The 13,374-nt window shown below is 38.1% G+C and overlaps 1 protein-coding gene across 1 annotated transcript in view; it reads left to right on the top strand.

The window, feature by feature from the left end:
• Positions 1-13,374, top strand: part of LOC126199214 (G protein-coupled receptor kinase 1) — a 1,128,404-nt gene that overhangs the window by 1,092,496 nt on the left and 22,534 nt on the right. The window contains exons 10-12 of the mRNA XM_049935996.1: positions 3,633-3,774; positions 9,188-9,362; positions 9,621-9,721. Of these exons, the coding sequence (XP_049791953.1) occupies positions 3,633-3,774; positions 9,188-9,362; positions 9,621-9,721 (418 nt within the window). The remainder of the gene's footprint in view (positions 1-3,632; positions 3,775-9,187; positions 9,363-9,620; positions 9,722-13,374) is intronic.

The raw sequence follows: 13,374 nt of genomic DNA, 5'->3' as shown, positions 1-13,374 counted from the left end.
AGAAAGTGTGATGACACCACTACTCAAAATAGTCAGCACAGGTACAACAGGGACTGACAGTGGCTCTGTAAAAACCAGGGAACAGAACAGCATGAGCGGAATGAACTTGCCATGCAAATCAAACTACAGGAAATAGAGCATCTGAACCCATGTAGATATTCATACAATAATATTCTCAGCATGTGACTGGTGCAGGTGGCTAATGACTGAGCACACAATAACTCTCAATGGAAGTGCAAGGCTAGTTCCATGGAACAATGGCCTGCTCTGCTGACTGACACTTGCAAGTAAACACTTCTGCTTGTAGTCTACCCATATGACATGAAATGTGCACCCTCCATGGCAGGTGTCTGAACTACTCAACTGTTTATCCCATGCCAGCTCGTGTGCCTCCGTTGGGGCATCTGCTGGTTGGGATACTGAAACTAACTTTGGAGTTAAATTGGATTTACAATCCAAATATCATGGAATTGTGAGAGAGGCTAACAAGATATTTTTTCACTTCGCCTTTGAATATCTGAGGATTTCAATTTCCTGCCTGATGACTGTTATAGACTTTTGTGTTAGAATATAAGTACTAGAATATGGAACTCCATTCTAGACTTTACACAAGATCTGCAGTCCATATGGAAGTTATTATTGTTTATAACAGCGGTACATGATACCCCACACCATGCACTGTGTAGTGGCTTATGGAGTGTCTGAAGGTACAAGTAGGTATTGTGGATGTAAATATTGCAGTTCATCCTACATTCATTCTTGTTGTTAACTGCAAATACTGGTAGTGTAAGAACTTGTAGGTTAATGAAGAGGCCTATGTAGAGCTATTTGTCACTATTCCTCCATCCCTCTGTCTTTGTTACTTTGAATATCTGGGGGTTTTCAATCTCCTAATCTTCATGAGTTTTGGCTAACTTTTTTATTGTTCCCAGATGTAAGGAATATCATCTCCAGCATACTTTGTAGCTTTCTAGACATGGTATTCCGTCACCCACCAATCAATAAAATATTTTTCTCCGTCATTGCATGTAAGCCTCTTGTCACTTGCATCATACATCTGTGAAAGAACCAAGTATTGATCTGTTAGAGGCCAATTATTTGTGAAAGCTACTGAGTTGAGTTTCTGCTTTACTGCAGCCTCTACATGCCTTTCTCTGTGGGCAACAATACTGCTCAACCAGTTGTGATTGATACTACAGTCACTTCACAATTTTTGCTGTCTGCACCCACTCCCTCCCATACCTCTCCTGCAACACTTTCTTTGACTTATGAATTACATGGATAGAAAATGTATACAGTGCAGTTGTGTCTGGTTTATTTGGGTGTATGCTTCTTAAGGTACTAATGAATATTTCTGCCTCTTTTCAGCTAAGTGTTTTGTTGGCTTAATTATTGCACAGCAGACAGTGGCACCCAGGTTGATGCTGTGTCCCTTAATTGCTCAAACCATTTGGTGTGATTTCACACAGTCATCTAATAAAGAAATATGAGTGAGCGTGCTGGATATTGGACCAGCTTTGTGAGTGGATTGAAGCATTCCTAACAAATAGAACACAACATCTCATTCTTAATAAAGAGAACACTCACGTGTACCCCAATGATGTGTTATAGAACCATTATTGTTCACAATATATGCATATGTCCTAGTGAATAATGTCAGAAGTTCCACAAGGCTATTTGCAGATGACTTTGTTACGTGTAGGGAAGTCGTAATGTAAAAAACGTACAGCACAATGCAAGAAAATCTATAGAAAACTGATGCTTGGTGCAAGGACTGACCCTCAGAATAAACAAACATAATGTGTCACATATAAATATATACAAAAACCTGTTGTTGCTTATTACACAATTGCTGAACTATCACTGGAAACAGCCACATGCATTAAATATTTGCAAATATGTATGTCGACCAACTCAAAGTGGAACAATAAAATAAAATAAATCATAGGAAAGGCAGATACGTGACTGAAATTCATCAGAAGGATCTACAAGAAGATTAGTTCACTGATGTAGGAAGTAGCTTAGGAAACCCTCATATGACCAGTCAGTCATAGATCCTTGCAAGATTGCAAGCCCATACCCAGAAAGTTGCATGGGAGTTAGCTGCCTGCCTTCCTCCTATCTCTCGAGAAAAACAGTTATGATCTTTGCAATCTGAACTCACATTCTGTCCCACCAACCAGTCAGATGTAGCAGTTCAAGCAAATTCAGAATGTGTAATGGATACTGAATAGTGGTATGTGTATTCAGAATCATTTGTCATGAAATGTCTAAACTATTGTGTCATTAATCAATATTCTCATTGAAACTGTGAATTCCAGATAGCTCTAGTTTCCATACACTCCCAGTAAAGTTAAACCTTCAGTTTGCTATGTTTTTTCTTGTGTTCAAATGGCTCTGAGCACTATGGGACTTAACATCAGAGGTCATCAGTCCCCTAGAACTTAGAACTACTTAAACCTAACTAACCTAAGGACCATCACACACATGCATACCTGAGGCAGGATTCGAACCTGCGACCGTAGCAGTCACGCGGCTCCGGACTGAAGCATCTAGAACTGCTCGGCCACCGCGGCCGGCTTTTCTTATGTTAACAGCCAATGTCAGAAACTACTAAATACAATTACAGAAAATATTTGAATTTAATTTAATGTTACATACCTGACGGCAAAACAATATCTACAAATCCCGTACAAACTACGCACTGTAAGTTTATTGCATTCAAGGTAGCAGATACCTGTTATAAAGTGGTAGCATGATTATGTTTCTTTATTAATAGATATAGTTTTTTAATACTGTCAGAGTTTCATTTTGTGATTTATTTCATCCTCTCCTCTCCTTTCATTAAGATTAGTAAGTTGCACTGCCCCCTTCCCCTTAAGCCCAAATTGTGAGTTTGTTAGAAGAAATAGAGAAAATCAAAAGAGGAACAGCACATTTCATGATGGGTTCATTTAGTAAGTGTGAAAGCGTCACAGGGATGTTCATACAACTTCATTTGTAGATGCTACAAGAAAGTTGTTGTTCATCACATTGTGGGTTGAATTACGATGTCGGAGGGGGGGGGGAGAAGGGGGAGGGGTATTTATGTGAGGGGGCACAGTGGTTCATCAAGTACCTTCTATCCATGATGGCTGATGGAGTGTAGCTGTATATACATATTTTAACTGGTGTTTTACTTCCATCGTTTTGAGGGACATGGCAGATTACATTTAGTGAAAGCAATGTAAAACATTTTTTACATAAATTGAATACATTGGCTACATGAAAGAACTAGTGCAGCAACACAATTTTCTAGTAAACAAATAACCTTTTTTGTCTGGTTGTATATCCCTAAATTTGCTGAATGTTGTTACATTAAAAATTTGTTCATTGAAAAATGGACACACATTAATGAGGAGCAGGTAGTATGTCTACTCGTGTGATAATGAGTAGGCCTGGATAAAGAAATTTATTAACAACATAATTTGTTTAGTCATGTTTGCAGTTGTAGTCAGGTGGAGGAAAGAAAGGCAAAAAAATCAAATGCACTAATGTTTTAATAATGTGATTTCTTCCGGTTTTTGACAGCACATCAACTTATGTCTTTGTTTAATATTCTTATTTTTAAAATTGTTACATGTCTATTACAGGTTTAGAACATATGCATAGGCGTTTTATAGTATATCGTGACCTAAAGCCAGCGAACATCCTTTTGGATGAACATGGGCATGTACGAATATCGGATCTTGGTCTAGCATGCGACTTCTCGAAGAAGAAACCTCATGCAAGTGTGTAGGTATTGCTTGTGCTTATCTGTTTCAGTTTTGCATCAATGCAGTGTTATTAGTAATACAAATTTTCACCAATGTTGTGGAATGTTTATTCTCTTTCTTTACTATGTAAGGTAATAAAACATGACTCTGATACTTATCTTCCTAACAAGCTTTGAAGGTACTTTTGTCTTTCATTTCTTGTTTTTTACTTGTTTTAAATATATATGCACCAAGAAAAATATTTAATGAATATAAAGTTTGGTCTTTCCTCTTCAACTGTCAGTCCCATTAGTGTTGCATTATCTGTCCCGCAAACTTCTGATTCCCTTTAACGTCATCACTATTACACATCCATGTATGTTTTCCTTTTCATCCAGCCATTTGTTTTGCCCACTTGGGCCTCCTCACATTTTCTTCTGTGATACAATTTGATGGTGATGCTCATAGTTTTGCATTATAAGCACACCAGACAAAAAATTAGTCCATCCCAGGAGATATCATGTGTACCATTGATAATGGTCTTAATTTATTAAGGAAGACAGTCCTCAGATTTCTTCAAGTATGCTGTATCCAGGTGATACCAGGATTGATTAGATCTCGATTAGATCTTGTAGAGCTGTCAGACTGTGGGGATGTCAAGTACTATGTTGCACCTGCTGTTCCAAACAGTCCTAGATATTTTCTCTGGGATTAATATCATGTGATCTAGTGAGCCAGTCAAGGTGCAGTAGGGAGTCTGAGTGTTCACCAGCATGCTGTCCTGTGAACACAGCTGTTGTCATCTTGGAAGATAGGAGTATACACAACTTACTCATCATGAGATATAGAAGAAAAGGCAACACTTGGTCATCAGTAATTCTGAAACAAACATACTGGTTCATTTCTTCTTTAGGTATTGTCCAGAAATTATGTTGAGGCTGTGGATGTACACATGAAGAAAATAATCCTGGTTCATGTTCACAGTAACCTGAATGAATAGAACCAAGTCATGGTATACAAAACACTGACCTCCCCCTCCTCCCTCAAAAAAGAAGTTACAGAACCATCTACGGCCTGAACTCAACACTTTGCATTGCTTCAAGAAAGTCAGAATCATAGCTTGTTGGACCAAACTACATACCTCCAGTCAGCTACTGCCCAGTTTCTGTGTTGTTTGCCCTATTGAATATATACAGCATTAAGTGGCACTGTGAGTAATGGCATTTTGTGAGATATCTGACTCGAGCTGTCCATTATGTGCTGTTCTCATAACAATGTTTACTCTGAAACTGGTTGAGATGGGTGTGAAATCATTGAAAGCAACATGTCTTGTCGACTTTGAAACCAGTTGCCTTTGACAGTGTCTGACATTCCTCTCTGGTCCCTGTCGATTCTGATCTTTTTATAACTACTGTTTGTATGCTGCGTTACAAGACTGTGAGTGATACACCTTTCTTTGTATACACATTGGACAGTCCACACTGATACACCAACAAACTAGACAGTTTCATTCATGGTGTGGTCATGGGCACAACAAAATGTGATAGTTTCGTTCTCACCTTTCTGCCATTCTGTAACATCTCCACATTACCCACCTTACTGCACTGATTCCGTACAATATACGGGTACTGACAGTCCACTTCACTTCCACGATGTAGGTCAGCAATAAAAGGTCATGACCATCTGGTACCATTTCTACATCATCTACAGCACTGTAAAACAAAACAGTGTGTTCTTTGAAAGAGGTGACTAATAGTTTGTCCAGTGAGCTATCAGAAGGGACATCTTTTTATTCCACAGTTGCTACAATGTACTCTGTCTTTTTTGACTAACTTCAAATTGAGCTCATCACCAGGTGGTTTTAATATAGCTTAAGCAATGATTATACAAGTAAAACAATGTTATTGCTGCCTGGTAGCCAATGCATACATTTTTCCCTTCCAAAAATGTTGTTGGTCCTGAATTATTTGCCTCGTGGTGTTCTGTGAGGGCCATCAGAACACCTAATGGAAAATTCCTGTAAATGTGAAAAAAATGTCATGTTCCATCAGATGGCTGCTCTATCGTACCATATGATGATGTTGTTTTACCTATATACCCTTTCATTCCATAACCTTTCTAGACTATATTAGTAAAAAGTAGTGAAAAATTAACATGGTGGCTTTAATGCTTCAGGTGTCCTACATACTCCCCCCCCTCCCCCCTCCCACTTCAGAATGATGTACAGAACGTTCATACTATCATGTTAAACAGTCAGAAAAGTCCTTCACTGAATATTTTTCAGTTCACACTTCACAATGGCTTTAATTTCAATTATGTCATCACAGTGTTGTCCCTCCTTGTGACTTCTGTACATTGTCATCTTGTGGCATGACTGTACTGATAATACAAAGTCTTGCCAGTGTGATTATTTTTTCCAAAAAAGAATTTTCTGCATTTTGCATTTCAGTTAATTTGTGACAGGTATCCACACATCATTGTTTTTCTTTGGGAATCAAGGCATGCAGGAAAAACTCACACACTTTCCTCTTCTTCAAAACATTTTGGAAAATTTTCATGAACCCTTGATTTAAAAATGTTGCTCCTTGCAATTTGTGACAAACCAGTATCGACACGTTATAGCTGCACATCCACTATTTCACACTGTCTGTTCACAAACAACTGGTCAAATGTATGCCTGTTTGTTTATACTTGGTAGTTCAAGTTGCCCCTGGAGTTTTGCTCTGTCACATATAGCCACTTGTAACTTTTTGGATGGATGGTGTATGTTTAAAATTCAGCTAACGAGAGCTGCTTTAAGCTAGTTGTAGCAAGGTAGACATAGTCAATTACACATATTATGTAATGTAAGAATGCTTTTCTTAACATCAATAAAAGCTGTGGAACCAAGGATTCAGAAATTATTCATGATATCATAACATTAATAATGTATGAATGTTTTAATTTTATACTGACAAGACGTGAACTGCGTCTATAATGGCGAAAGCCATGTGGAGTATTCAAGCAGAAAATAAACCAGATTTGTTGTTTCACAGCTACTGATTTTGGACATAATTGAGAATGTATCTGCAGATTTTAAAAAAATGTATCTGCAGATTAAAAAAGTGTAAGGGTAGAATACTATCTTCCTCTTGTATTGTTGAAACTGTGTATTGAAGAAGCAACATAGGGAATAAAACAAAGATTCAGAAGTCTAATTGAATTTCAGGATGGAAGGATGTCAATGACAATGTCCACTGATACGGCTATTCTCTATGAAAGAGAGAAATAATTACAAGATTTGTTGAATTGAATTGGGAGGGAGGGGGGGGGGGGGGAGATCTGGAAAGACGATATCAGTTTTGATCTGATGATGGCATATGTCACTTGGAGGACAGTAGATGTACTAATAAAGGTTTCAGTGTCATCTGCCACCAGATAGCTTAGTGGCATAGCTACCAAAGTGCCATCTGCATCTGCCTTTTAATAGGGAGTGCTGATGGCCAGAAGGCTCAATGTGGTGCAAATCTGTGAAGCAAGCAGGCACATGGTCCCACAGAGACTTGCCAGACAAGTCGGACATGTTGCATCAGTTGTGAAATGATACTGCTGTCAGTCATCATGTCAACATTCTCACACACTTAGATGAGTTTCTGGATGTCCATGAGACACAAATGCCCATCAGGATTTCATATTGTAAGGGCAGCAGCAGCAGATCGTACAGCTACCACAGCATAGATAAGAGGGCTTATGAGCCCAGACATCTCAACATGAGGTGTTGCATACCAGTTATTAGTAGTGGGACTATGAGTATGCACACTTCTAGCCCACCTTTCACTCACACGATAGTGTTAACATGCATGGCTCGACTGGTGCCATCGGAGGATCACTTGGAAGGTGAAATGACACCCTGTGGTCTTCAGCGATGAAAGCAGATTCTGCCTGCACACAAGTGATGATCCTTCGCATGTACAGTGTAGACCTGGTGAGTGCTGTCATGTTGAGTGGATTTGTCCAAGGCACACTGGCCCCAACCTAGACCTAATGGTCTGGGGTGCTATAAGCTACATCTATATTTCACCTTTGTTGTTTTCTGAGGGGATGCTAACCAGCACTTGCTATGTGCAGAACATTATTAGACCCATTCTTTTGCCATTTTTGTGACAGGAAGGTGATGTGTTTTTCCAACAGGATAGAGCTCACTCACACACTGCCTGAGAAACCCGATGGTCTCTGCAAGACATGCTGAAATTTCACTGTCTCAGCACTTCTCTCCAATCAAGCACATGTGGGATATGATGGGACAAAAGTGACTGTGAGACTTTTCCACCAACAACTCTTACAAAACTATGCGAATAGGTTGAGTAGGTACGGCATAATGTATCCCAGGACAGTATTCACCATCTGTGTGATTGACTGGATGCCAGAGGCTGCACCTGCATTGCCACTTGTGGAGACTACACCGTGAGTAATATGGGTGTTTCAGCATGGGTCGACATATGGTACCTCAGAATCGGTTGTGCTATTGATCTGTAAATGTAATCACTCATGTACTCCATATGCACTGTTGCAACAGTAAATATTGAGTGTGTTGGAAACCAGTAAAAGGGTGCACAAATTTTTTTCTGACAGTGTATTTTGATGACCAGCAGAAATGAAACTAGTGAAAAACTAATTACGGTGTCAAAACTGGGGACCACATACTACATGAAGCTAAGGAATTCTGTTGCCTTGGAAACAAACTAATGTGGGAAAAGCAAGGAGGACAAGATGCAGACTGGTGCAGGCAAAAAGAGCATTCCTCACCAAAAGCAGTTCACTGGTAACAAACATACGCATTAATTTGAGAAGGAGGTTTCTGAGACTTTACTTCTGGAGCACAGCACCATGTGTAAGTGAATCTAGTTGGTCTGTGGAAAAACCAGGAAATAAGAGAGCCGAATAATCTGAGATGTGGTGTTGCAGGAGGATGCTGAAACTTGAGTGTAATTATAAGAAATGAGGAGGTTCTGTGCAGTATTGAACCAGAAAGAAATATGTTGAAAACACTGCTAGAAGAAGAAACAGGATGATAGGATATATATGTTTAAGACATCAGGAACAACTTCATAGAACTACATGGATTCATAAAAGGCAAAAATCTTTATTGAAAAACAGCCATTGGGATATAACAAACAAATAACTAAAGCCTAAAAAAGTAATGTCATCTGATCCACTGAAAACTATTTCATTGTTTGGAAACAACATTAATAACATGTGTGATATACTAACTTGCAAGTTATTTCATTTAGTGTTCAGGGTGCCCATCATCTGTTCACTTACATCAAAGTGAGATTTAGCTGCTCTTCTACCCCCCCCCCTCCCCCCCCCCCCCCTTTCCCTTCCAGTATTCTCTATCCTACATATTTTTCCTCTTTGATAATTGTTTGTGTATGTCTTTTGAAGTGAACTACATTATGCTTTGGGATTTTCAGTGGGACCCATGGTTACATGGCTCCAGAAGTTCTCTCAAAAGGAACTGCCTATGATTCCAGTGCAGACTGGTTTTCTTTTGGCTGCATGCTGTACAAACTACTCAAAGGACACAGTCCATTCAGGCAACACAAAACAAAAGACAAACATGAAATTGACAGAATGACGTTAACCATGGTAAGTCTTCGGAGCTTTTATTTTTTAGTTAGTTTTACAAATACATGAAAAACTTTAAAATTTATTTGTCTGTTTGAAGTATTCTGTAATTACTGTTGCAATCCATTATTTCAGTTGTTTTATTTTATATTGCCCTCTTTTGCTGTAATTTGAGCTGTTTTTTCGTGCAGTAACATGTTATAAGACACATTATACTGTTGCACTGCTGTACAGTCAAAATATTGGAAGAAATGGGATTAATTATAAACTTTTTTACAGAATGTAGAGCTTCCAGAATCCTTTTCGAAGGAGCTACGGTCTCTCCTGGAAGGACTGCTGCAACGTGACATAGACAAGAGACTGGGCTGCAAAGGAAATGGGTAAAACTTGTATAATACTTCTTTTAAAATCGGTCCACTCACGACAGTGTTTTGGACGGCATTTGGCCCAGATACCATTTGTATACCTGTTAGAAGAACGGGCATACTCTAGCTGTCGTACTGTACAGGGTCAAAATTTAAACATTACACACTTCTTCCAGCTCAGGAAAATTGTGCATCTTATAAAAGCACCATTTTTTCTGGGGCACTCCTGTCAAACCCCAAAAAACCTTGATGTTAGTTTCAAAAAGTAACAATTGTGGGGATGGCCATTTATTTTCTTTTTTCATGGTAGAGTGTCAAAATTTTTACCATATGTTCGTAAGATGATATTCTCATGAACCCCAAAAGTTTTTCAGTATCATTATCCACTACTGAGATCCAGAAGTTCAAAATTAACATACTTTTGCACTTAAAATATGCACAAAGTATCCAGTCTGAGGTGTAAATGGGGTCTTAATAGACCTAGTGAACACATGGCAAGGATTCTAGGGTCATTGCAAGGATCCTGAGGCCAGCAAACTACGTTTTTAGTCAGCTCTTTTTCGCTAATAAAACTTGTGATATTCTGTTTCTGCATAATGTACATTTCACTTCTATACAAATATGGCCTAAGTGATACTGCAGTGACAAAAAATTGCTAAAATGGTTCTTAAAATGCCTGAAAAGAACTTATATGACTGCTAAATATTATGTAAAACTGGAAAGACTGCAAATTCAGTAAAATATTTCTAAATGTTTTTGCGCTTGTAACATGCAGTTCATAAGCTGGGCATTTTCAGTGAATTGTGATTGATGATCAAAGTATCCAGAACAATTGTAAAGCCAACGATTTTGTGCTAAACTTATATTATGTATATTTATTTGTTGTTTGTATGTGTCAAAGTATATAAATGTGCCAAAGTATGTAAATCAACAGGCAAAACTTTAATGAGTACAGAGTTTATTTTATATATGCAGCACACCATGCTGCAGCAGGGAAAAGAAGGGAACAGCTGAACAATGCTCCTGTTGCAGTACAAAAAAAGCAAATACGTGCCTCTTTAAAAGACTATAACAGAAAATTTAGGAACCAGCTGCCTCAATCCTTGTTCACCCTTCCTCACCAAAAAATTTTATCATGCAAACATATTCACACTGTTTTTTACTGGAAGGGAGTAGAAGAGGCAATGATGGCGGAAGAGAGAGCAGACAACACCAGTTGGTGAGAAAGAGAAAAGACAATCATGATGGGAGAGGGAAAATAGCGGAGAAAGAGAAAGAGGGATGGATGAAGACAACACTAGTGGGAGCCAAAGAGAGAGGAGATATTGACTGTCAATGAGAAACCGTGGTAGTAAAAGAGAAAGAGAGATGGGTGAAGATATAAGCAGTGGGAGCAAAAGAGAGAGGTGACAGTGGAAATAAAAAATACAGATAAGTGGAGACCATTCGTATGCTAGGGGTTTATACCCTCCCAGACTGGCGAACTTCAACGTGTAGGTATATGGGAGACACATCTTGGACTGAAATTTCAAACACATGTGTATAGATGGAAAAATAAGCTAGAATTTTTGAGCTGCCGAGCTATGGTTTTGTGTGTGTGTGTGTGTGTGTGTGTGTGTGTGTGTGTGTGTTGGGGGGAGGGGGGCAAGATATAAGATAATGGGACAATGCAAGTGGCAGTGAGGTATACAGTAACTCAATGCGAGAAAAAGGAGACAGTGAGACAGAGACAGACATACATAGACAGTGGCAGTGACGGGAGATGCTTAGTATGAAGTCTTAACTATGAAGAGAGACAGGGTAAAAGGATTTAGAATGTTCTGTGTTAAAAGCACACGAATATGTTTGAATGCTAAATTTTTTGGTGATGAAAGCAGAATATATATTGAGGCAGAATATTTTGAAGAGGAACATATTCACATTTTTGTACTCTGACAGGAGCATTTTTCTTCTGCTAATAATATGCGTATGTTTTAATAAGCTTTACATTATGTGAATTTAATAACAGCCTTTTTTTAAAATTGGGGGTAAGGTATTGCATTAGTTGCTATGGAGAGGAAAGGGCTCATGTTGTGTGGAAAAGGAAAAAGCTGTTAGTTTTTGTGTGCAGAAGATATTGGAAGAAGGCTGTCTTTGGATATTTCATTGATTAGATTATCATTATAGGGAAATATACAAAAGAAGCATCTTTATAAAGATCATCTGTATCAGAAAGACTGATTTTCATATAAATAATTTAAGGAGTAAAGGTAACAAGTCACCAAACAGTTTATGTGCTGACTCATCAACAGGCATATAAACGAGACCAATAAGGGAATCATCCAGTACGATATGTCGAAACGCGCCCTGAAATTTTTTACATAAGAAGAATACACCAAAGGAAAGACCAAGTCAAAATTTTAGCTGCTAAGATGCACAAAAAATATTTTTTCTAGAAGTGTTGAAAATTGACAAATTTGTAGCTTGCGAGGTGGGGAGATACGTGTACCCCTACTGGAACTGTAGCAGACTGTGCCTGCTCAACATGGTAGGCACATATGCTTGGTTAATGACACGCCGGTAAACAGACTCGGTGCAATTGTAATTTGTAAAGTGATTTTCAGTTTCCATTGATATCTCCTCTGAAACAATTGTCCAGTTATTGTTCACTCAAATTCACAACTCATTTAATATCCATAATAATTATCAGTTGTTTTTGTGATAGTATAAGTTCTAACAATGGAGATAAAACTGTGTTAACATTAACTATGTTTAACACTTGATGTCAAGCAGTGTTCAAACCCGGCTTTGCCTCATAAAATCTGACTGTGAACTGTATAAATGGAAGAAAGACTTACACAAAGTAATAAATATGTGCCAGAATAAAACTCGCAAAACTGTTAAAGAGAAACCGTCTAATAGATTTACTGTACAGTATGGCAGATTGAAGAAATCATACACTATAGGAAGTCGCAAAACAACAATGTTTACTTCAAGTAAAGGTGTAGAGGAGATGTCTTTAATTCATAGCCAACATGAACACGAAACTTGCTATTATCCCCAGATCTGCCGTGTCTAATGCCTATCAGTCAGATTTTGTGAAAGAACTGTGATCAAACCGCACTTTATCATTTTGATGCAAAAAAAAAAAAAAAAAAAAAAAAAAAAAGAAGAAGAAGACCAAGTCTGTTGTGCAGTCAATTAATGCTATGACACATTTGTATACAACAATGACAGTGATTACTGTTCCTGCAGCTTTATATGCATCTTCAGGGACCTCAAGGCATATTAAGTCTAAAAATAAAATCAAAAACTGTTGAGTGGTAATAATCTTATTACCAGCATATCAAAATCCAGAAAAATACGACAGAAAAAATTTTTAACATTTCATTTGAAACAGTTTCTAACAAGTTGCAGAAATTAATTCATTGATTTCTTGGACTCTTGGTCTGGACTTACTAATACCTTGGTCTTTCAGAGGATGGTGAAATGACTGTTTGTATAATTCACATTCCGCCAAAACAACCAGTGTGACTCTCAGTAACGAATGTTTTAGATAGTGGAAAGTCTTTTTAAGGAAAGTGTCGGCTAGTACAAATTCTGATAGCTCTGTGCCATCTGAGGTTTGTCAGGAGAACAGTATTCTTAAATTTCAGTCATTTGCGCATTGTAAGTTCACAGTGGCACAT

Source organism: Schistocerca nitens, chromosome 1, assembly GCF_023898315.1.
Source record: "Schistocerca nitens isolate TAMUIC-IGC-003100 chromosome 1, iqSchNite1.1, whole genome shotgun sequence".
Lineage (NCBI taxonomy): Eukaryota > Metazoa > Arthropoda > Insecta > Orthoptera > Acrididae > Schistocerca > Schistocerca nitens.
Note: the sequence above shows the minus strand (reverse complement) of the source record. Positions and strands in the feature narration are given on the sequence as shown.